This window comes from Esox lucius, chromosome 20 (genome assembly GCF_011004845.1).
Source record: "Esox lucius isolate fEsoLuc1 chromosome 20, fEsoLuc1.pri, whole genome shotgun sequence".
Classification (NCBI taxonomy): Eukaryota; Metazoa; Chordata; class Actinopteri; order Esociformes; family Esocidae; genus Esox; species Esox lucius.
In genome coordinates this window covers 25,800,188-25,824,704 of record NC_047588.1, presented here as the reverse complement: position 1 = coordinate 25,824,704, position 24,517 = coordinate 25,800,188, and the positions used below count along the sequence as shown (strand labels likewise).

Here is a 24,517-nt window from a genome sequence, read left to right as displayed (position 1 = left end):
GGCACGCAATGTTTTTCACGTTGCTTTTGAGGATTTCAGCCCTTAAGCTTTCTAAAACGGGACAAATTACAGCCACACTCCAAGATGACCAGAGCAACTTTACATTTGATTTTCTAATTAATCTTCGTGTCTTATTGCTTCATGCTTATTCAGTCCTGCTCTTCTCCCCTCTTCATAGATTGGACGATTGGCCCACAGTGTGAGCACTGTCGGCCAGGGAGTTTTGGCTCTGCGCTGGCTGGTGGTGGGGGCTGTGTGCCCTGCCAGTGTAATGGCCACGGAGACCCACTCCAGGGCTACTGCCACAACCAGACAGGCCAGTGCTACTGTACACACCACACCCAGGGTCCACACTGTGAGTCCTGCCTGCCTGGATACTACGGAGATCCCAGGTGAGAGCCGGAATAGGGCAGCGGTAGTTGTTGTGGACAGGTGAGGGCCAGAATAGGGCAGCGGTAGTTGTTGTGGACAGGTGAGGGCCGGAATAGGGCAGCGGTAGTTGTTGTGGACAGGTGAGGGCCAGAATAGGGCAGCGGTAGTCGTTGTGGACAGGTGAGGGCCAGAATAGGGCAGCGGTAGTCGTTGTGGACAGGTGAGGGCCGGAATAGGGCAGCGGTAGTCGTTGTGGACAGGTGAGGGCCGGAATAGGGCAGCGGTAGTTGTTGTGGACAGGTGAGGGCCAGAATAGGGCAGCGGTAGTCGTTGTGGACAGGTGAGGGCCGGAATAGGGCAGCGGTAGTTGTTGTGGACAGGTGAGGGCCGGAATAGGGCAGCGGTAGTTGTTGTGGACAGGTGAGGGCCGGAATAGGGCAGCGGTAGTTGTTGTGGACAGGTGAGGGCCGGAATAGGGCAGCGGTAGTTGTTGTGGACAGGTGAGGGCCGGAATAGGGCAGCGGTAGTTGTTGTGGACAGGTGAGGGCCGGAATAGGGCAGCGGTAGTTGTTGTGGACAGGTGAGGGCCGGAATAGGGCAGCGGTAGTTGTTGTGGACAGGTGAGGGCCGGAATAGGGCAGCGGTAGTTGTTGTGGACAGGTGAGGGCCGGAATAGGGCAGCGGTAGTTGTTGTGGACAGGTGAGGGCCGGAATAGGGCAGCGGTAGTTGTTGTGGACAGGTGAGGGCCAGAATAGGGCAGCGGTAGTTGTTGTGGACAGGTGAGGGCCGGAATAGGGCAGCGGTAGTTGTTGTGGACAGGTGAGGGCCGGAATAGGGCAGCGGTAGTTGTTGTGGACAGGTGAGGGCCGGAATAGGGCAGCGGTAGTTGTTGTGGACAGGTGAGGGCCGGAATAGGGCAGCGGTAGTTGTTGTGGACAGTGGTGGGTAGTAATATACTACAGCTAACATGTTAAATACTGAAGTACGTTTTAAAGGACTTTCGGTTGGCTGTACTTGTTGTACTATTACTCAAGATCATATTTCATTTATTATCTGGATTATTTAGCTATTTCTACTGTTATCAGAGCTGCCAACACACTGTTGTACCACAGCACTTTGAACGGCATGTGATTGGTTTGGGTATGTAAGGGATTAAGGGGATTGGTGACACATTTTCAATTAACACCCCTCAATATTTGAGAGGACCAGCTGAAGCAGAATGGAAAGACAGAATGCGATTGTTCCTTTTCCACGTGGTTTATGAAATGATAAAAACAGTTGCACTATCTTCTCTTAGGCTACAGTGTTCTCAACATGTTAAATTGCTGTTGCTCTAGTTTACCTTCACAGAATTGTCTTTTGAGTAGATTTTGACCTGTCTGACAAATATGCCAGGTTTAGTCATCTAAAATAATTAGCACCAACTATTGAGTAGTTTGTTAAGAGGGCTATTAATACTCCTAATGGTGTAAATTAGAAGTAATCATATTCTCAAGTAAACATAATTTGTTCTTTGAAGTTATTGGCTCCCAGTATTGTCCAATTCCCGCTTATAGAGTTACCTCATCGTAGCCACTCCTCTTACATGGGCCAACCCCATTCAAAGCCATGGGCTGTTGTTGGTTTGCGGCAAACCAGGATACACAGCAAGATTTTTCCTTCCTCCATTTGAGATGTGCAGGGCAGAAGGGCTTGGGTCTTTTCAGTGTGTTAACGTGCTTTTATGTCACTTCTCTAACTGACACCCTCTTCTCCCCCTCAGAAATAATGGCACCTGTTTCCGTCAGTGTCAGGGGCGCTCTGTGATCCTGTCCCACCAGTCACCCCTCTCTGAGCTGCCCGTCTCGTCCTCCCTGGGCTGGAAAGGGGGTGTGAGTGGTAAGGGGGGTCTCCCTTACTGTCTGTGGGTGCTGTCTGTGTCTGAAGACCTGGCGCCCTGTGTACCGGGAAAGCTGTGCCCTCCCGTGGCTTTCAGTCTGCACCCCGACTCCCACACTCAGTGTACAGTGAGTAATGACTACACACCCAGACACACTAACATCTAGTTTATTGAGCCTCAGTCTGAGGTCCTGTCTGTCTCTCTAACGTAGAGCTCCTACGTATACGTTTTTGACGGCCTGCCCCGTTTCCTGAGCAACGGTGTTGTGCACCTGGACCACAACCTGATAGGTGCATTCTGTGGAACAACCCGGAGTCAGCCAATCACTGTTGAGGCCACGTCAGGTAACACTCGCGATTCGTTTTTTTTCACCGACTCAAGTCTTTATTTATTTTTGTCTCGTACTCATTTTATCATGATTAATATGTGTGGGGGGAAAAACTCCCCCTGTCATTTCTCCCAGGTGTGATCTCGGTCTACTTTGAAGCCAACGTCTCGTACGAACGGCCTCAAGGTTTCAACGCTTCCTTCTGGGTGCGCCGCTGTAGCCAGGGCTCTGAGGCAGGCGAGGATGGGTCGCCTGTGTGCCAAGCAGGGGCGCAGTGCTCCAAGGGGCTGTGCCAGTGTCCTCAGGGGTACGGGGGACCCTACTGCGACAGGCACGTCTGTCCCGAGGACTGTGGACTAGCAGAGGGCAGGGGCTCCTGCAACATTGTGAGTGGGACGGGACACAAGCACTGTACTTGGAGAACATAGGAATGCTTTTGGATTTTTGCAGTGATGTTTGCTCACTGTTCCTGTAGATTTCCGCTGGTTGTGCTAACATGAGTGAGCATCTTCCTTCAAACTAAACAGAGAAATATTAAATTGGTATCTAGAAGTTAATCTGACTCTTTTTTTTTTCTTCTTTTTTTCTCCCACTGTGTTTTAAGTCTTTGGGAGTGTGTGTGTGCGCAGATGGTTGGGGTGGCTCTGACTGCTCCACTCCCCTCGACTCTGGCAGCATAGTGTGGGAAACCCTACTGGACACACAGCTCACAGCAGTAAGAACAAGACCAACACACACGCAAACATATCCAGACACTCCGGTTGCAGAGGGCGTCATAGTGTTAAACTTCCCCTTTCCTCCGTAGAGCCAGGCCCATAGGTTCCTTCACCGGATGGGCCACTCTCTTGTGTCCGGGCCCCAGGGGACTCTCTGGATGTATGGAGGACTGTCTCTTTCAGACGGGATCCTCAAAGACGTCTACAGGTGGGATTTATTCACTACTAAGGCCAGTTATTTCAGATTTGTTTTTGTGACGGTCGATGACAAACTCAAATGAGGAAATATAGACACAGTGTGTCTGTGTGCACATCTCTCTCCTCTCTGTGTTTTGATTGGTGGGTTCATGTTGTTAGCTTCTGTCCACTTTTGATCCATGAACAGAGTCTTTGAACAAACAAATCAGGGGAGAATCTTTATTTTTAGCATGAGTCCACGATGTTGACCTTCCATAGTTCTTACATGTTCTCCAATAATTAGTTAAGTCTTTTATTCTCCTGCACATCCCCTGTAATATCTATCTGTCTTCCAATCACACACATGTATTTTATATCCTAACCTTACATGACCTGGTAGTGTCCCCTCTTGAGATTCCTGGCTCCACATGCTTATGTTGTGGTCGGGCCCCTCAATAGTGGAGACCAACTGCTTGCGATACGGTACCTCATATAGCACAAGATAAGTACCACACACTGTACAATTGTGAATAAAAACAGAATGCAATGATGTGGAAGTTTCAAATTTCAATATTTTATTCAGAATACAACATAGATGACATCAAATGTTTAAACTGAGAAAATGTATCACTTTAAGGGAAAAATAAGTTGATTTTAAAATTTCATGGCATCAACACATCTCAAAAAAGTTGGGACAAGGCCATGTTTACCACTGTGTGGCATCCCCTCTTCTTTTTATAACAGACTGCAAACATCTGGGGACTGAGGAGACAAGTTGCTCAAGTTTTTGAATAGGAATGTTGTCCCATTCTTGTCTAATACAGGCTTTTAGTTGCTCAACTGTCTTAGGTCTTCTTTGTCGCACCTTCCTCTTTATGATGCGCCAAATGTTTTCAATGGGTGAAAGATCTGGACTGCAGGCTGGCCATTTCAGTACCCGGATCCTTCTTCTATGCAACCATGACATTGTAATTGATGCAGTATGTGGTCTGGCATTGTCATGTTGGAAAATGCACAAGTCTTCCCTGAAAGAGACAACGTCTGGATGGGAGCATATGTTGTTCTAGAACTTGGATATAACTGTCATCATTGATGGTGCCTTTCCAGATGTGTAGGCTGCCCATGCCACACGCACTCATGCAACCCCATACCATCAGAGATGCAGGCTTCTGAACTGAGCGCTGATAACAACTTGGGTTGTCCTTGTCCTCTGTAGTCCGGATGACATGGCTTCCCAGTTTTCCAAATTTTGATTTGTCTGACCACAGAACACACTTCCACTTTGCCACAGTCCATTTTAAATTATCCTTGGCCCAGAGAAAATGCCTGCGCTTCTGGATCCTGTTTTGATACAGCTTCTTTTTTTGACCTATAGAGTTTCAGCAGGCAACGGCGAATGGCACGGTGGATTGTGTTCACCGACAATGTTTTCTGGAAGTATTCCTGAGCCCATGTTGTGATTTCCATTACAGTATCATTCCTGTATGTGATGCAGTGCCGTCTGAGTTCCCGAAGATCACGGGCATCCAATATGGTTTTCCGGCCTTGACCCTTACGCACAGAGATTGTTCCACATTCTCTGAATCTTTGGATGATATTATGCACTGTAGATGATAACTTCAAACGCAATTTTTCTCTGAGAAACTCCTTTCTGATATTGCTCCACTATTTTTTGCCGCAGCATTGGGGGAATTGGTGATCCTCTGCCCATCTGGACTTCTGAGAGACACTGCCACTCTGAGAGGCTCTTTTTATACCCAATCATGTTGCCAATTGACATAAGTTGCAAATTGGTCCTCCAGCTGTTCCTTATCTGTACATTTAACTTTTCCGGCCTCTTATTGCTACCTGTCCCTACTTTTTTGGAATGAGCCAATATTTGGCATGACATTACAAAATGTCTCACTTTCAACATTCGATATGTTATCTATATTCTATTGTGAATTAAATATACGTTTATGAGATTTGTAAATTATTCCATTCCTTTTTTACTCACAATTTGTGTCCCAACTTTTTTGGAATCGGGTTTGTACATTGTGTCAAGCTTAATTCAGTTACTTTTCATGCCCCATATCTATCAATGTCCTCTTTGTGGTGATTGTTGGGTTAATGTCCTCTGTGATTTGATTGGTGGGTTAATGTCATTTCTGTATTGATTGGTGAGTTCAGGTACTCTGTGTCAGAACGACGCTGGACTCAGATGCTGACCAGCCCAGGGGAGGAGGGCTCCACCCCCAGTCCCCGCTACTACCACTCCTCTGCCCTGCTGGCCAGTCACGATCCTCTCTCTGGCGTCCAGGGAACCACTCACAACCTTATGTTGGTGGTAGGCGGGGTCACGCAGACTGGTGTTGCCATGGATACATGGAGCCTTAACCTTAGTAGTCTGGTGTGGAAAGAGTACAAGGTCAGAGTTGGTTTGTTTTGGTAATGGTTTATCACTCCACCTCTTGTTTTATTTGGCAAAACATCTGGTAGATTTAAAGTTGTCTCCTTAAGTGATCTAAGCAAAATCCAAGTTAGTTGTTTTTCTATTTAAAAAAATTTGTTCTTTTGAGCACTGTTTTTTGTGAAACACAAAACCATGGAAATCAGAAATCTGGAAAATACTGAATTAGACCAAGAAATACACAGAAGCGTTTTATGAAATGCTCCAAATCATTATGTCATGAATTTCACTGTGAAGGCAATTATTTTGAGTGTATTGTCATTATTACAGAGCTCAGTGCTGCCCCCGCTAGCAGGTCACACTCTAACAGTACGTCGGGAGACCTCTGTGCTGCTCATTGGAGGGTATTCTCCAGAGAACGGCTTTAACCACCACCTGTTGGAATTCAGCGTTCACTCTGGCAACTGGACCGTCGCCCCCCACACCGGCACTCCTCCTACAGGTCAGGAACACGGCTCTGGCTCCCCCGTTATCCACGTATCAGCATGAACCCTAAAGACTCCTATTTTCCCACATTTCAGACAGACATGGCACAAAAAACCAAACAAGTTGACTTTGTTTGAAAGAATTGTGTATTCACTCCAAATCAAAAACGACTCAGACTAAAGACAAGCCGAAGATACTGCAGCATTATTACATTGTTGTAAATATTACGACATCGCTAGTTCTGCTAGGTTTCAACACATGAGTTTGTTCTGCCTGTACGTGAGTAGTGGTGTTAGTTGGTCATTCCCTGAGCTGTTGGAAACACAGACAGTACACCTCCTGTGTGTTTCTCCAGCTGCAGGCCATCATGTCATCTGCAGACCTGTGGAACCTCCATAATGACCATGGGGGAACTCTTTCTAATGGGCCTTACTGACATTATAAAAGTTATTTTACAACCCTATACCAACTTCTAACAATGTATATAGCAGGCGCTCATGCCAAGTTGAGTCAAAAGCTTTTTTAAGTCAATGAACCATGAGAACACCTTGCCTTTGTGTTGTTTGTTTTCTCAATTATGGTGTATGTAGCTATGTGGAAGTGTGCACTACCTGTGTGGGGCCAGAGAAGGTTCTGGGGTGGCGTGCCAGACACTCACTGCAGGTTTTCAGCCTGCAACACTGGTCTGGTAGACGAGGGGTGGGGGAGCAGGGGGACTGACTGATGGATGGTCTGTTTTAGGGTCATTTGGAAAGAAGCCAATTTGGCACTTGGTCTTGACATTTTGTTCACTGAAATGTAGGAGACCGAAAAGTTTCAATATAGCTAATTAAAATGTACGGCCTGTATATTTAATCATTTCATTAAGGATACTATCAACACCACAAGCCTTTTTGGGTTGGATGGTTTGTTTTTTGTTCTATAGTTCTTTCGGCATAATTGGAGAATCCAGTGGGTTCTGGTAGTCTTTAATGGTTGATTCTTATATTTCTATTTGATCATGTATATGTTGCTGGCTTGCTGTGGTTTGTTCTTGATTATGTGGCCAAAAAGATTTGGGAAGGGGTTTATCCATGCCTATCATGTTGTTTATTTAGTTGTTCTAGTTTTCCCAGAAGTGTTTGGATTGTATATATTCTTAAATTGTACTGAGCTGGTTTCTCACATGTTGTTGTTTTTTCTTAGTGTATTTCTGTACTTTTTAAGTGTTTCACCATAATGGAAGCGCAGATTCAGGTTATCTGGATGTCTGTTTTTGGTTTGATAGGTTTCCTAATTTGTTTCTTAGATTTTTGCATTCTTCATCCAAACCATTTATCAATGTTTGTAGTTTTCTCAGGTTGTCTAGTTAAGATGTTTAGGTTTGATATAGAGGCTGAAATATATAATATTTTGTTTAGGCATTTCACTGCCATGTTTGCTCCTTTACTGTTGCAGTGGAACATTTTATTTATGACATTGTCTCAAAGTTATAGAATTTGATGCTTACCTATTGTTTTCTGGTAGATGTCTACACTTCATCATCTTTATCTTGATCGTGTGCAGTTTGTCAGGTTGTAATGCCTTTTTGGTTAAGTTGGCTGTGATTTTGCTGTGATCTGCTAGTGGTATCAGCTAACAGTGAACACTGAGAGACTCTAGGTTAAGCACAGTGATAATGTAGTCTGCTGTACTACTGCCAAGAGATGAGCTATAGGTGTACTTATCATAGGAGTCCCCTGTCAGTCTACCATTGACTGTACAGACTCGGTGTTGTGACCCGTCTTTGTTAAAGGTTTTGTCACTGTTTTGTCTAGGAGGGCATAGTGGGCGTGTTGCCTTCTAGAAGTTTCCTTAACCCTTCATTTTGCCTCCTGAACAACTCGTGTCCTCCTGTCCTCCTCAGGTCTGTATGGCCACTCCGCTGTGTACCACGAGCAGACAGACGCTGTGTACGTGTTCGGAGGCTATCGCTTTCATGTGGAGACAGTGGAGCCCTCAGGGGAGCTCTACAGCCTCTACTACCCCAACCTGACCTGGTCTCTGCTGGTCCCCTCACAGGGCACAAAGGTAAGTTGCTAGGACAGACTGACACGTCAATGCTCCTTTCACAAGTTTCTCACTCGTCTCTGTGTGTGTCTCCCCAGCCCCTTTCTCGTTTCTTCCACGCTGCAGCCTTGATGAAGGACACCATGGTGATTGTGGGAGGGAGGACGGGAGAGGAGGACTACAGTAACACAGTGTCTCTCTACCAGATCAACTGTAACACCTGGATACAGCCTGGTAACGTTTGTCTGTCCAACATTACATGAGGCCACGAAACACCACTACTGATAATCAGTGATGACAATGTGGAGATTGTGCTTCAAAGTGACTTTCACTCCAAAGACCGTTAGTCACCTCTCTCTTTAGTAATTTCTATAACTCTTCCTTCTCCCCCTCACACCTCTCTCAGAACCAGCAGTAGGTGAGCCTATAAACCGTTCAGTGTCACTGGCCATGACAGGCTTGGGCGGACGACTGTTCCTCACTGGGGGATTCAACGGGGTCACCCTGGGTCGTCTTGTCACCCTGACGCTGCCCTCTGACCCCTGTGCCCTGCATTCCACGCCTGAGGCCTGCAACACCACCATGGGCAGCTGTGTCTGGTGCAGAGCCACCTGTACCTCCTCTGATACCGCGGAGAGGTCAGGCTCTGTTTGTTATACCTGATGTCCCAGCCGCCTGTACGGCGTTGTCTCCGTGGAAGTCTAGATCAGCTGGTTCATTGATTTTGATCGTATTTGAGAGTTTCATTGTCAGTCAGAGTTATTAACAAACCACCCCTTTGTTGTGGTTGTACTTTGTTGCCATCAGACTGGGCTGTGCCATCAGTCAGTCCCCCTGCTCCCCCACCCCTCGTCTACCAGACCAGTGTCGCAGGCTGAAAACCTGCAGTGAGTGTCTGGCACGCCACCCCAGAACCTTCTCTGGCCCCACACAGGTAGTGCACACTTCCACATAGCTACATACACACACCCGCTGCCCGTAAGTAAACCAGAAGGACGGATGACTATTCAGTGCCCCCTCCCTGAGTTTTGGGACCATATAGTCTGACTTGATATTCATTCTATACACTTTACTGTCCCAATACTTACAGAGGGCATAGTAAGTCACTTTGGATAGAATGCTAAATGGCAGACACGGCTCCGGAAAAAATGTAGACCACGGCACCTTTTTCTTTCCTTTCCAAAAAAGTCTAAAAGGAAGATTTTGAGTGAGGAACCGAAGGGTTAAAATTAAGAGACCACTGCACATTGAACGCTTCTGTTCCTCACTCAAAACTTTCCTTTTTGACTTTTTTGGAAAGGAAAGGAAAAGGTGCAGTGGTCTCTTAATTTTTTCCGGAGCTGTATTTTAATATTGTCACACAGCAATAGTTTCATGCCCAAAACAAAGAGTCAATTGATGCACAAACACCAAATACTAACCTCTCTAACATCTCTCGCTCTCCTAATGCTGACCTCCCTAAAATCTCTTTCTCCTAATGCTGACCTCTGTAACATCTTTTGCTCTCTCTTCTAATGCTGAACCTCTCTAACCTCTCTCTTCTAATGCTGAACCTCTCTAACCTCTCTCTTCTAATGCTGAACCTCTCTAACCTCTCTCTTCTAATGCTAAACCTCTCTAACCTCTCTCTTCTAATGCTAAACCTCTCTAACCTCTCTCTTCTAATGCTAAACCTCTCTAACCTCTCTCTTCTAATGCTAAACCTCTCTAACCTCTCTCTTCTAATGCTAAACCTCTCTAACCTCTCTCTTCTAATGCTAAACCTCTCTAACCTCTCTCTTCTAATGCTAAACCTCTCTAACCTCTCTCTTCTAATGCTAAACCTCTCTAACCTCTCTCTTCTAATGCTAAACCTCTCTAACATCTCTCTCTCTCTCTCTCTCTCTCTCCTAATGATGATCTCTCTAACATCTCTCTCTCTCTCTCTCTCTCTCTCTCTCTCTCTCTCTCTCCTAATGATGATCTCTCTAACATCTCTCTCTCTCTCTCTCTCTCTCTCCTAATGATGATCTCTCTAACATCTCTCTCTCTCCTAATGATGATCTCTCTAACATCTGTCTCTGCCTGCCCCCTAGTCGGCTCTGCAGTGTAAGTGGTGCACCAACTGTCCAGAGGGGGCCTGCATCAGTACCACGGTCAGCTGCACCACAGAACATGACTGCAGGATCAACCAGAGAGAGATATTTCTGTCCAGCAACTGTACCGAGACCAGCTGTGAGGCCTCAGACTGCCCCAAGTGCACTGCCTCAGGAAAGTGCATGTGGACACGCCAGTTCAAACGCACAGGTCAGGGACAATGCCATTCTCTTGTCAGGGCCAGGAGGTAGTCCTGACTACCAGTTAGGTTGATGACTAGACTGTAACTGTGGTCCGTTGCCTGACAACCTGTCGTGGTACCTCCAGGAGAGACCAGGCGCATCCTGAGCGTGAACCCCACCTACGACTGGACCTGCTTCAGCTACGCTCTCCTCAACGTGTCTCCCATGCAGGTGGAGTCGTCCCCCCCGCTGCCCTGCCCTCCCCCGTGCCACAGCCTCGGGACATGCAGCCTCTGTCTGGGGTCGCGGGGCTCGGATGGGGGCTGGCAACGCTGTGTGTGGAGCATGGTGCTCCAGCAGGTATTCGAGTTCCGCATTCAAGTTTGCGTTCATACGTCCATGTTCAAGTGGGAGCGCGTCTGCCTATTCTATCACAAATGCTTTCTCATTCAGCCTGACCCACCCCACCCCCCCTCCTGTCCTCCAGTGCATGAGTCCGTCCTTCCTGCCCCTGCGTTGTGAAGCGGGACAGTGTGGTCGTCTGTTGTCTGGATGGGACTCCTGCTCCCCCCAATGCTCCCAGCTCTCCCAGTGCTCTCAGTGCATCGCCCGGCCCCAGTGTGGCTGGTGTGCTGTCCGCGGGGGCAACGGTGCCGGGCGCTGCCAGCAGGGAGGCCTTGACGGTGGGTGGAACAGAGGCAAACCAGCCTGGATTCATTGACTCATAGACCCTCAGCCACTGCGTGCATTCAAACTATTCCACTTTATCATTTTAGTTCTTTAAACGCAACAACTATGTCTGGTTTTGTCTCTTTCTCTCTGGGGCGTGTGTGTGTGTGTGTCAGGTGTGAGTGAGGGAGTGTGCCCCCGGGGGAACAGCAGCTGGTCGTTCCTCCACTGCCCAGAGGAGGATGAGTGTGCCAATGGCCACCATCACTGTAACAGCACCCAGGACTGCCACGACCTGACCCAAGGATACCACTGCATTTGCAAGCAGGGCTATGTTCTCAGCAGGTAACAGACACACACTCCTTTACCATTATTATTAGCAGAATAAGTAACACTGGGATACCTCAGCAGCTTTTCACAAACCGCCTCATCATGAGATGACTAAAGACAGAGGATTGTGTCTTGGTATACATTGGTAATGCTCCTTTTTAATGTCTGCATGTTTTTATTTATTTATTTATTGAAAGAAAAAAAACTCATTTTGAGTCAACCTGGTTCCAGTCCACATTTTGGTTACCATTTTGTTGTAGTTTTTTTTTTCTTTTTTTTTACCAACATTTAGCATTTTACTGTCGGTTCATAGTTTTAAGGTTTACACATTCACACCCCTAGGCCAGGCACACAAATGCAAACTACGGTTAATTTTCAGCAAATGTACACTCACAGAGCAGTTGGTTTCCTGTAGAATGCATTTATGTTTTCATGTTTTCTTCCTGCTGCCTCTCCCCTGTAGTGTGTCAGGCCAGTGTGAGCCGGTGTGTGCCCAGGGCTGTGTGAACGGAACGTGTGTCTCACCTGGAGTGTGTCAGTGTCACTTTGGCTTTGTGGGGGAGAACTGCTCGTCTCAGTGTCGCTGTAACAAACACAGCAACTGTAAAGGTGTGACTGAACCTGACAAGTGTCTGGAATGTAAAAACAACACTATGGTAAGTGGGGCAGGTGGTTTTCCCTTACAATTCTAAGCACATCCTATATATTGTGCTGCTCCTGCTCTTCATGACTGTGGCTTGTTGGCATCCAATCACAAGTCCTTATATCACTAACTGAACCAGACCTCAAAAGTGTGGTCAATCAATCAATGTATTTTATAAAGCCTTTTTCAGATCAGTGGTTGAACCTGCCAGGTTATTGTTTCCTGATGTGGTTTAATGTGAAAGGCAGTTTTTTTCTTGCCGTGTTTTTGTGAGGAGCTTGGCAATTTCAATGGGATGGTCATAGGACCATATTGCCCCTTTAGGTTATTGTATCTACTGTATTTATAGATAGGCAACTACCAGTCTTGCAGGTGAAACGGACTACTGCGAGGCCTTGTGCTGCCGCTCCCATCAATGGTCAGGGTCTTGCCGTGGATGGTCCATTTTAGATGGTTAAGCATTATGCCTGCAGCGCTAATAACATTACTGTACCTGAATTCCACATGCATTTTGCAACTTTGTCATTTAAATTTAGTTTTTTCAGCAGAGCTAACCACTGCAAAGTCATCTCTTTCATAGCAAGCTAGTTACGGGGAGAGAGAGGGTCAAAGCTCCGTTAGGTGCTATTGGCCACCAGACAGACTGAGTCAGCAGTGTGAACTTTTATTGATCATTAAAAGATGTATCGCACAATCAAATCCTTTATCTAGTAACGTCATGGCTTGCAGTGTCTCATAACTTTATTAAAGCAAGGCCCATCGTTGATTAATAAAACAGGATATTCTACACACAACTGACCAAACACTGTTCACATCCTTGAGCAGTCAAGCCAGCGTGTGGGAGCGAAGCATGCACAAATGTTTTGGTAATCTGTATTTTTGACAAAATGTCCCTGTTCCTCTCCGGTTTCATTTAAAGCACAGAACTTCCCTCAGGCCTTTTAATAATGACATGACATAAAGCATATGTTTGGTGATAATGCACTGGAAATACAACTTTATGAAGAAAAAAAATTAAATATTTTAATTACAAAGAATTCCACTTTAGGCTGATGGATCATTCTGAATGTGCACCTCTCCCTTTCTAGGGGGATCACTGTGAGAAATGTAAGCCCCTGTTTGTGGGGTCGGCTTTGGGAGGGGGGACGTGCCGCCCCTGTCGAGAGTTCTGCAGGGGGAACAGTGCCGTGTGTCTCTCCCGGAACGAACACAAGAGGGCGTTAGACCACCCCCATGACCACCCTCTGGATCCAGACAGCGTATGTAGCTTGTAGCATCACTTATGTTCTCTGCCTTGAAACAGTTTAGAGATGTATTACTTTTGATGTTATCAAGAGGATGTCCCCTTATGTTTCCCCCTATTGGTAAAAGATGGTTAGGTTTTCAGGTCCACAAAATTGGAAAAGATATCACAGTATACAGCTCTGGAAAAAATCGAGAGACCACTGAACCTTTTTCTTACCTTTCCAAAAATGTTGATAAGGAAAGTTTTGAGTGAGGAACAGAAGCGTTCAATTTGCATTCAGTTCCTCACTCAAAACCTTCCTTTTCGACTGTTTTGGAAAGGAAAGACAAAGGTGCAGTGGTCTCTTAATCTTTCCTGGAGCTGTATCTTTTTTGTTTGACGAATCTTCCACTCCTCTTAACTCTCCTCCTCACCGTGTTTCTCTCCTTCCCTCGGTCAGATTGTGCGGTGGGTGTCAGAGGGCCCTCCAGAGGACTCGGCAGTATGTGTGAACTGCCAGAACAACAGCGTGGGGGACAAGTGTGAGAGCTGCCTTAGCGGCTACTTCCTGCTGCAGGGGAAGTGTGACAAGTGAGCAGTACAATGCCCTGTTGACATGGAGCCCCCACCAGCCTGTAAAACATTAAGGGAACACATAATTACACATCAGGTCTCGATAAACAAAATAGATTCAAGATCAAAATCTTTACTGTACATTGTGTAATTTGTGGAGAACAAAATGACATAACGGTCAGTGGAACTCTAAATCACCAACCAATTGAGGGCTGGATTCAAACTCACACCGAAAATTGAACTAAACACTTGAAATCATAGGCTGTTCCAACTTGCGTGAATTTCATCACGGCAACTCAATGTGACTCGGTAGTGTGTATGGCCTCCATGTGCCTGTATGCATTCCCGACAACATTTGGGCATGCTCCTGATGAGACAGTGGATGGTGTCCTGGGGGATCTCCTCCCAGACCTGTTAATTCTGACGATGGGTCGGAGGATAAAATCCCGGTAACTAACAGCAGTCGAGATACAATTGGCTAGCATGTGGAGGTCTGTGTGACCCTCCAGGGATATGCCTCCCCAGACCATCACTGACCCACCGCCAAACTGGTCATGCTGGATGATGGAGGAAGCATAACATTCACCACGGCATCTCCAGACTCTTTCACGTCTGTCACATGTGCTCAGTGTGAACCTGCTGTCATTTGTGAAGAGAATGGGGCACCAATGGTGGACTTGCCACTTCTGGTGTTCTCTGGTGAATGCCAAGTGACCTGCATGGTGCTGGGCTTTGAGCACAGGTCCCACTAGAGGATGTTGGGCCCTCATGCCTACTTAATGGAGTCTGTTTCTGACAGTTTGGTCAGTAACATGCACACCAGTAGCCCACTGGAGGTCATTTTGTAGGGCTCTGGCAGTGCTCCTCCTCTTCCTCCACCCACAAAGGAGCAGATACCAGTCCACCTGCTGGGTTGATGCCCTTCAATGGCACAGCAAACCTTCTTGCAACGGTACATATGGATGTGCCATCCTGGTGGAGCTGGACTACCTAAGGTCTGATGATGGGTCACTAGCAAAACACAAAACTAAAGAATCAGTCAGGAAGGATAAGGAGAGGGCAATTGTCTGTGGCCACCACTTGCAAAACCAAATCCCTGAAGTTAAATTGACTTGGTGTTATACTATAATGATTACTTGTTCTCTTAATTTTTTTGAGTAGTTATATATATAAATATAAATAAAACAATACAAATATAAGTAAAAATGAATGCAAAAACACAAAACGAGAATAACCATATTAGGATCACACCGAAGTTGCCCAAAGAGTACATATTTTCTTTTCCCCTCTTAGTGTAATAAAAGCGGCGCCCCTCCGCTGATAAATTGTGATGCGCCGCCAGAGATAAACAGAATATTTTTATGAAATACTATTGTTTTTTTTTTTTTTAACCAAGCTGAGCGCGGTTTACCGTCCTGCTCAGTTTTCCATCGCACGAGCGTCAGACAAGAGCAACAACGTCATGCACCCGACGTTCGTTGTGTCAAGCTAGCTGGTGTGATAACGATCAAAGTGTTAGGGCGTGATTCAAATCTGGTGTTGAGGACAAAATATAACCTAGAGACAAATGCTATTTTACCAAGTCTTTAATAAGTATAATAAATGCAATCTACATGTACATGGGTTCACTGCAACACCACACAGGGTAAGCAGAGAACTATTGTTGACAAAGATTTTCTTATATACATTCTGACAGTGGTAGTTCCTGCTCACTGCAGGCCTATCAGAATGGGGCTGTACGCGGTTTAGACTTGTTCAGCCTATCGCTGGCGCACAGGCTGGTCCCAGCCTCTAGGCGCGTTCCATCCGTCCGGCGTGTCCGACGAGTCTGTTTTCTTGAAGATTATCTATTCTTACACCCTTGTGTTCGGCAACTGAAGTTTCTGTTCCTGTTATCTTATTTCAGGCCCGGTCAGTTCCTCATAAATTAAAAGACCATAACACTCTTGATATATGCTCGACAGCCTAATACTATCTGCGCCCAAGCTTAACCATAGCCTGTCTGTTCTTTTTCACTGCTTGCAATATAGTTTCAGCTTAAGCACAAGCTAAAGTAAGGCACATGTTATGGGTACAATGTTTCAACACACAACACTCAATAGTAATAAGTATACCAACACATAATAGTAAAAAGTAAATTCCCACAAAAGGTAAAAAGCTAGTTAACTGTCACAACTCGTGACAATAGATAAATGTCATGCAGCAACAATACTACTTCCTATTTCCGTATTTTGCCTTCAAAATAAAAGTCAGCGGGGAAATGCAAAAATATAAACGAAACTGAATTGTTATTTAAATAATCCTTTATCACACTAACGGGCCATTTCCCGGACAGGGATTTAGCCTAGTTCTTGAGAAACAATAACTGTCAATGATAAATCACCATTGAAATCACTTTTGTCTAGCACTAGTCTTAATCCCTGTCCCTGAAATGGTTAAAGCTTAACCACATTTATGTAGAGAAGATATCTAATAAAAATAGATATTTTGATGATTTCTTTGCTGTTAGTTTGATGGTGTTCATTAGCTTTGGACAGGGATTTTTTTTGTTGATCCAACAACACTATGTTCCACCCACCACTGTAATATACAATATTTTTGCTGAAAAACTTTTCTGTGTCACAGTGAATGTGTTGTAAAAAATAATCTGGAGAGTTTGTAAAGTCAAAAATATAATGCAAAATCATGGGGCACTGTGTGCTACAGTCAGCAAAACTGTATGTTCTAACCCCCAACGCAACAAACAGTAATACACTGTACCAGGACTGTAGATTACCTCATTAGCTAGTAGGTAGTTGCATTTATTAGGAGTCAACACTTTATTAGGGGCAACACTGCTTAATCCCATAGATACCTGACATAACCCCCCCCCTCCTCCCACTAAAGGTGCCAGTGTAATGGCCATGCAGACACGTGCAATGAACATGACGGCACAGGCTGCCCCTGTCAAAACAACACAGAGACATCATCCTGCCTTAGCAGCCCGCAAAACGACAGGAAGGATTGTTACCGAACACAGGTATGGATAATACTGTTACAGAACACTGGTATGGATAATACTGTTACAGAACATTGGTATACAGCTCCGTAAAAAATTAAGAGACCACTTCACGTTTTTCTTTCCTTTCCAAAAAAGTTGAAAAGGAAGGTTTTGAGTGAGGAACAGAAGGGTTAGAATTAAGAGACCACTGCAAATTGAAAACTTCTGTTCCTCACTCAAAACTTTCCTTTTCAACTGTTTTGGAAAGGAAAGAAAAATGTGCCGTGGTATTTTTTCCAGAACTGTGGATAATAATGTTCCAGAACCCTGGTATGGATAGGACTGGGACAGAACCCTGGTATGGATAGGACTGGGACAGAACTCTGGTATGGATAGGACTGGGACAGAACGCTGGTGTGGATAGGACTGGGACAGAACTCTGGTATGGATAGGACTGGGACAGAACTCTGGTATGGATAGGACTGGGACAGAACTCTGGTATGGATAGGACTGGGACTGAACGCTGGTATGGATAGGACTGGGACAGAACCCTGGTATGGATAGGACTGGGACAGAACTCTGGTATGGATAGGACTGGGACAGAACGCTGGTGTGGATAGGACTGGGACAGAACGCTGGTATGGATAGGACTGGGACAGAACTCTGGTATGGATAGGACTGGGACAGAACTCTGGTATGGATAGGACTGGGACAGAACTCTGGTATGGATAGGACTGGGACAGAACCCTGGTATGGATAGGACTGGGACTGAACGCTGGTATGGATAGGACTGGGACAGAACCCTGGTATGGATAGGACTGGGACTGAACGCTGGTATGGATAGGACTGGGACTGAACGCTGGTATGGATAGGACTGGGACAGAACCCTGGTATGGATAGGACTGGGACAGAACCCTGGTATGGATAGGACTGGGACAGAACCCTGGTATGGATAGGACTGGGACTGAACGCTGGTATGGATAGGACTGGGACAGAACCCTGGTATGGATAGGACTGGGACTGAACGCTGGTATGGATAGGACTGGGACAGAACGCTGGTATGGATAGGACTGGGACAGAACTCTGGTATGGATAGGACTGGGACTGAACGCTGGTATGGATAGGACTGGGACAGAACGCTGGTATGGATAGGACTGGGACAGAACTCTGGTATGGATAGGACTGGGACTGAACGCTGGTATGGATAGGACTGGGACAGAACCCTGGTATGGATAGGACTGGGACAGAACCCTGGTATGGATAGGACTGGGACTGAACGCTGGTATGGATAGGACTGGGACTGAACGCTGGTATGGATAGGACTGGGACTGAACGCTGGTATGGATAGGACTGGGACTGAACGCTGGTATGGATAGGACTGGGACTGAACGCTGGTATGGATAGGACTGGGACTGAACGCTGGTATGGATAGGACTGGGACTGAACGCTGGTGTGGATAGGACTGGGACTGAACGCTGGTATGGATAGGACTGGGACTGAACGCTGGTATGGATAGGACTGGGACTGAACGCTGGTATGGATAAGACTGGGACAGAACGCTGGTGTGGATAGGACTGGGACAGAACGCTGGTATGAAGACACAGCAGGTGGATTCTCTTTCAGTTCCAACATTTGATGTTTTCTTTGTACTATTTTCTATTGAATATAGGCTTTAAATGATTTGCACATCTTTGCATTCTGTTTTTATTTCCATCTGACACACCGTCCCAACTTTTTTGGAAATGGGGTTAAATCAGAAACGGGTTGTAAATCAGAATACCTCAGGTCCTTATTGCAAAGACAACCTTCCTATTCAGGTGAAAAGCACCATACTTACATGCTCTCTGTTTCTTTTCACTCTATGGAATTTTGATCACAGTGCGCCAAATGTAAAGACTCCTTCAACGGCACGCCGGTCAATGGACGGCAGTGTTACCGACAGTTCAATGTGGACAACGAGTGCTGCTTCGACCCCACTTCCCAAACCAACTGCTTCCACGACCCCACCATCCGCAACCTGCCCAAGGGACGCACGGTCTTCTTTGCCGCCCAGCCTAAGTTCACCAACGTGGACATCCGGGTCACTATTGACGTGACCTTTGGAGAGGTGGAAGTGTACGTTTCCAACTCTCACGACACCTTCATCGTGGAGGTCGACCGCCACACGGGCATCCACAGCATCAAGATTGAGGATGAGTCGGCAGCCCGAGGCGGGTCGAGTGGGGGGGATAAGGAGCCACCTCTGTCACCAATGAAGGTGTATGCCAACTCGTCGTCATCCCCGGGAGGGCCCATGCTCCCCAACACCCCCCAGCAGCTCCAAGCTAAACAGGCGATGGACAGAGAGGTGCGGGAGGAGACTGCGGAGGGGCTCATTTCCTACATCACAGTGTGGAAGCCCCAGACGGTGCTGGTTGTCCGGGGGGTCCGGGACCGTGTTGTGATCACCTTTCCACACGAGGTCCACTCCCTGAAGTCCAGCCGCTTTTACATCGCCCTACGGGGGGTTGGCACCGAGGACCGGCAGGGGGAGTCCCAGGGCCTGCTCTTCCTCCGCCAGGACCAAGCCCACATCGACCTCTTTGTCTTCTTCTCTGTGTTTTTCTCTTGCTTTTTCCTCTTCCTCTCCGTCTGTGTCCTTCTCTGGAAGATTAAGCAGTTCATGGACTTCCGCAGAGAGCAGCGGCGCCACATCCAGGAGATGACCAAGATGGCGTCCAGGCCCTTCGCCAAGCTCACTGTCTATTTGGAGCCTGAGGAGCCTCAGCTGATCTACTTGCCCGCTCCAGGGGGCGTCGGGGTGGGGGGCAGCGCCGTAGCCCTGGCCCGCACAGGCAAGCTCAGCGCTGTGGTAGTGGGCCAGAGGGGGCGAGCAGGAGCGATGTCCTACAAACACGACCCGGGCTCCGGGCCCAACGCCGACCCCCACCACCACCACCACCTCACCCTGGGCGGAGGAGGAAACAGCGGGCAGCACTTGCCCCTGCATTACCTCAACACCCACCACTATGCTCCCACCACCACCACCACCCCGGCCTCGCACCACCACCACCACCCATCATCCCACAGCGGCTACCAGCACTTCTGTCGCTCCGACCCCTTCCTGTCCCAGCTCATGGGCTTTTCCTACTCCACCTTTAAGGTGGGGCCCATCACACTGGAGCCCACAGACGATGGAATGGCGGGCGTGGCCACCGTCCTCATTCAGCTGCCGGGGGGCATCTTGGCCCCTAACCGCGCCTGTCTGGGGTCGGCCCTGGTCACCCTGCGGCAGAACCTCCAGGAGTACTGTGGTCATGGGAACGGAGGTGGACATCCCGGTGCGGGTGGTGGTCGTAAAGGCCTGCTGGGGCATCAGCACCTCACCACTATGGCCATGTAGAGACAGAGAATCATGGTAGAGTATAAGAGATGGGGAGTTTAATTGGAAAGACCAGAAGGAGAGAGTCATGTCAGAGCCAGTCGGAGTTAGAATGATCGTACCTGTATATACACTGTAAATATTGAGTCTCTTTGTTTTCAATTATGTATCACTATATTTCAAATGCTTTACATGACCAAGCCAGCTATCTCTAGAATGCACTACAGCAATTACACGCAATATCAGCTTCAGTTGTATACTACTTGTGCCCTATATCAAGGTATGAGTGCAGTCGACATCCAGATCAGAGAGACATTTGCTGGACTGTCGTGTTTGGAATGATCAATGAAAGTAGGAGTGATACCTCCTGGGATTGGAACCAACATGTGCTTTATACCCCAAATACAGACAATCAAACATTGCCATTGAGAAGAAGAGACAGAAAGTTCTGTCTGCCTGAATGTGTTAATTTTACTTATCAGAATAGGGAAAAATTGTGATTCTTGTTTGTGAGATGGTTTTTATGTCATGGTAGTATTGATGAGTGATATTAATTGTTATTTAAGCTAATTGTCAATGTTTCTAAACTCAAAGCTTGAAGTATATATATATATTTTGCATATTCAATCACAACCCCTGTTATGTGGTTCTTTATCATTTTGTATTTTTAATTTTTTTTGTTTCCCCTACACCAAACACTCTTGTTTTGTATTGTTTCCTATTTTGAGGCTTATGGACCACATATTAAGCAAAGCAACACATTTGACATATTTCAAGTATATACAGTACCAGTCAAAAGATTAGACACATACTCGTTCAAGGGTATTTCCTTTGCCTTTACCGTTAAATGACCGTTAAATGTCCAAACCTTTGACTGGTTTTGTTACAAATGAAGTTACAAATGGTTTTGTTACAAATGAAGGATTGAATTGTTTGAATTGTTTATGTCATGCTCATGCCCCTGTAGCCATTTTATGGGATAACAAAAACACTAATGCTTTTCTATGAAACTGATCACAATAATGGAGTCTTATTATGTATTGTTTGTTTCTAAGCCTTTTATTTTTGCTATTTGATATTTACCGTATGTTAACTTGTTTGGCATTTTGCTGGACTGTGTTTATTGGCTCTCTTGATTGGATGATTGTGTCAGCCAATGAGAGCTATGATATAACTTTATTAGCATTTTTGAATGGTCTTGTGACCAATAGAACAAGGAAAAAAGTAACAGTATGCGGAACAAAAAATTGTTTGAATATGATTTCAGGTAATTGAGACCAAGAAAAGGAGGAAATATGTGCAAAGCCACATCATTTTGGTCAGTGATCATATGAAAGAATATGTATATTTAATTAAAATATTAGTGAAAATGTTTTGCTTCCCCATAATGACCCAGAATCTTCGAATTTGCTGTCCATTCTTAAGGTGCCAGTCTGGACCCGCCTTACACTACAAATTGATTCAATATTCAGAGAATTGTCTGTTACATGTCTAAACTGGAACAAAACTGCTTTCTTTTTAGCAGCACAGCATCCAGTTTATGACAATTTAAACTTTTTCAGGTACCCTCCAGTCAGTTTTCAGGCATTATTAAGTTACGGTTGGGCTTCATTGTTCTGGTGTTATTTTGCAGTTGTTTGTTTTTGAGAGATTTTCAATTTATTTTGTTGTATTTTAAAGAAGGGAACAGTTATGTACAGAAGATTGTTGTCTGCCTCTACTTTCGGTTGTAAACAATACAGGCCTGAATTAAAAGAGAACCTAAATAAATGAGTGGAGGAAAATAATGAGTGCAGATGCTTCCATACAGGTTTACTCAATAATACAAATAGGCAGTAAACATCCTATCATGCTCTGTGGCGTGTATAACAATGCGGAGCAGGCCCAGTTGACCTGGAGTTTGGATCCAGACGGCACGAGGAAAGGATCTAAGGGACTTTGAAAAAAGGGTTCATTATTGGGGCACGGATGGCAGGAGCTTCAGACAAAGACTGGCTTGTGTTTCAGTAGGAACATCTGCATTTAGATGTATGGGAAAGACATCAGTTAAAATGGACGGAAATTGTAGTCAAAAGTGCCCATTGGATGAATGTCATGCTTGTGTTTGTCCTGTTAGAGGAAAGGGTCACAAAGTCATTACAAAGTTATTTTGAGTGAACACCTATGATGAAACATTGCTATCCTGATGGGAGTGGTCTCTGCAGGCTGGTCTCTACCATTGTGAATGGTAATCTCTGTGCAAACATTGTCTTTAAACACTGCAATGCCAATAACTACTTTTGGATTTAATCCAGGTCAAAGTCTGAAAATATCTGGTGTTTCTTCTTGGGCATGTTTTCTATTAATTAGATCTGAATGACAAAGAATGGAGTTTTAACATTTGGTAAAATTCTAAATCCTCTGTACTTTCTTCCATGACCCAGAAAAGTGACCGAATGGCCAAGGAGATGTCAGTGTGTTAGTAGATTAGTGGAAGAGTGTTCTCCACTCAAAGGACAATTTCCCTCAATAACGCTTGTGTATCCCACCAGCAAGAGTTCTTAATCAGCCACACTTCACAGCTTCTGTTTTGTCAGAGGTGAAAGCATGCACACATTTAAAAACATGTTACTAATAAAAAGTCTTGCACAACTAAATTTGTTTCATATTTGTCAAATTTAGTTTGAGATCGAACCATTTAGATGTCCTTTGCTTGATATGAGTTGAGGGGGCTGGAAAAGGGCTTGCATTTTATGCAAGCACATTTCTGTGCATATTCACTCTGCTAGCTGATTGTCCTCGACCTTGCCATTTTTTAGGAAGCCTGTATAGAGGAAGCAGATAAAAAAATGTATAAACAGGCCATTAACTGTTGAGGTAAACAAATGATTTAATATGCATGTCAATTCAATACAAATTTACTTGCCAGCTTAATACAATGCAACCTTGTTAAAACAGGTTGGAAATGTAATGCTGGAATCCTTAGCTGTTACATAAGAATTTCTAAATGAATGACAAAGGTATAAATCATATCAGTCATATTCACATGCTAGCCCCAACATGAAAATGTTTAACTTCTTACAGTTTTTTTGGATTGCTTAAGCACGGTTTTCAAAACAGGGCCAGTGTTTTCAAAACACTACACACAATAAGCACAACCACACACCCAATTAGCAAAACACTACAGATCCTTTGCATAATTAAACATTCTTGTAAAAACGATACACTTCTGTTTAAAAACCACACTTTGTTACCATATGAAACACACACGTTTCACATTACTATACTCTGTTTGCACGAGTTACACTCTGCTGTGATAAACCTAAAACACTTTTAGCACTTCTACTTCCCTATGATTAAAGTAGGCTACCATCAACAAAGTACAAATATAATGTAAATACACCAAACACTACACAAGACCAATGTTGCAGACTGAAGAAACTCATTTATTTCTCAACACGCCCAAAGTGTTGACATGGAGATTCATAATACTGTAACAAAATGTCACTTTACATATTGTACTGTAAAAAAAACTAAAACAAAAAAAAATAGACATTGTCTCTTCGCCTAGCTGGATCTGGCCAGAGAATTTCATCAACATCGCAGGCAATGTTGTCATTAGCAAGACACCTTGGAAAGAAACGTCTTGAATGACGAATCCATCCTTGCATTGCTGCTACCTCCATCTGGTCACAGGCCTCGTCCATGGCTTGGATGAGGGGTACCTCAGCCTGGAGACGGAGATCATATACCTTCCACCGCCATGCCGAGAAAAACTCTTCTATAGGGTTGAGGAATGGAGAGTATGGTGGAAGATATAGGACTGTGAAATGTGGATGTTGTTGAAACCAGTTCTGAACCAGAGCAGAGCGGTGGAAAGACACATTGTCCCAGACAACAATGTATTGCATATGATTGATTTGATTTGCTGCTGTTATGTTGTGCAATTGGTCCAAGAATGTAAGTATGAGTGCTGTGTTGTAAGGGCCCATATGGGCATGGCGGTGGAGGAACCCATTCTGTGTAATGGCTGCACAGAGTGTTATATTACCCCCACGTTGCCCTGGGACATTGACTATAGCCCTGTGGACAATGATGGTTCTTCCCCTCCTTCGTGTGCTCG

At 45.5% G+C, this 24,517-nt stretch overlaps 1 protein-coding gene across 1 annotated transcript in view; it reads left to right on the top strand.

The window, feature by feature from the left end:
- Positions 1 to 23,051, top strand: part of megf8 (multiple EGF-like-domains 8) — a 47,280-nt gene extending 24,229 nt beyond the window's left edge. Inside the window, exons 23-43 of the mRNA XM_010894119.5 lie at positions 179 to 392; positions 2,136 to 2,379; positions 2,464 to 2,596; positions 2,716 to 2,966; positions 3,185 to 3,295; positions 3,386 to 3,504; positions 5,643 to 5,880; positions 6,193 to 6,364; positions 8,234 to 8,397; positions 8,475 to 8,610; positions 8,783 to 9,014; positions 9,184 to 9,310; positions 10,452 to 10,662; positions 10,780 to 10,994; positions 11,122 to 11,317; positions 11,480 to 11,648; positions 12,097 to 12,289; positions 13,365 to 13,535; positions 13,962 to 14,092; positions 16,961 to 17,093; positions 18,934 to 23,051. Coding sequence (XP_010892421.2) covers positions 179 to 392; positions 2,136 to 2,379; positions 2,464 to 2,596; positions 2,716 to 2,966; positions 3,185 to 3,295; positions 3,386 to 3,504; positions 5,643 to 5,880; positions 6,193 to 6,364; positions 8,234 to 8,397; positions 8,475 to 8,610; positions 8,783 to 9,014; positions 9,184 to 9,310; positions 10,452 to 10,662; positions 10,780 to 10,994; positions 11,122 to 11,317; positions 11,480 to 11,648; positions 12,097 to 12,289; positions 13,365 to 13,535; positions 13,962 to 14,092; positions 16,961 to 17,093; positions 18,934 to 20,436 — 5,063 coding nt within the window. The 3' untranslated portion in view covers positions 20,437 to 23,051. The remainder of the gene's footprint in view (positions 1 to 178; positions 393 to 2,135; positions 2,380 to 2,463; positions 2,597 to 2,715; positions 2,967 to 3,184; positions 3,296 to 3,385; positions 3,505 to 5,642; positions 5,881 to 6,192; positions 6,365 to 8,233; positions 8,398 to 8,474; positions 8,611 to 8,782; positions 9,015 to 9,183; positions 9,311 to 10,451; positions 10,663 to 10,779; positions 10,995 to 11,121; positions 11,318 to 11,479; positions 11,649 to 12,096; positions 12,290 to 13,364; positions 13,536 to 13,961; positions 14,093 to 16,960; positions 17,094 to 18,933) is intronic.
- The last annotated feature ends 1,466 nt before the right edge of the window (positions 23,052 to 24,517 follow it).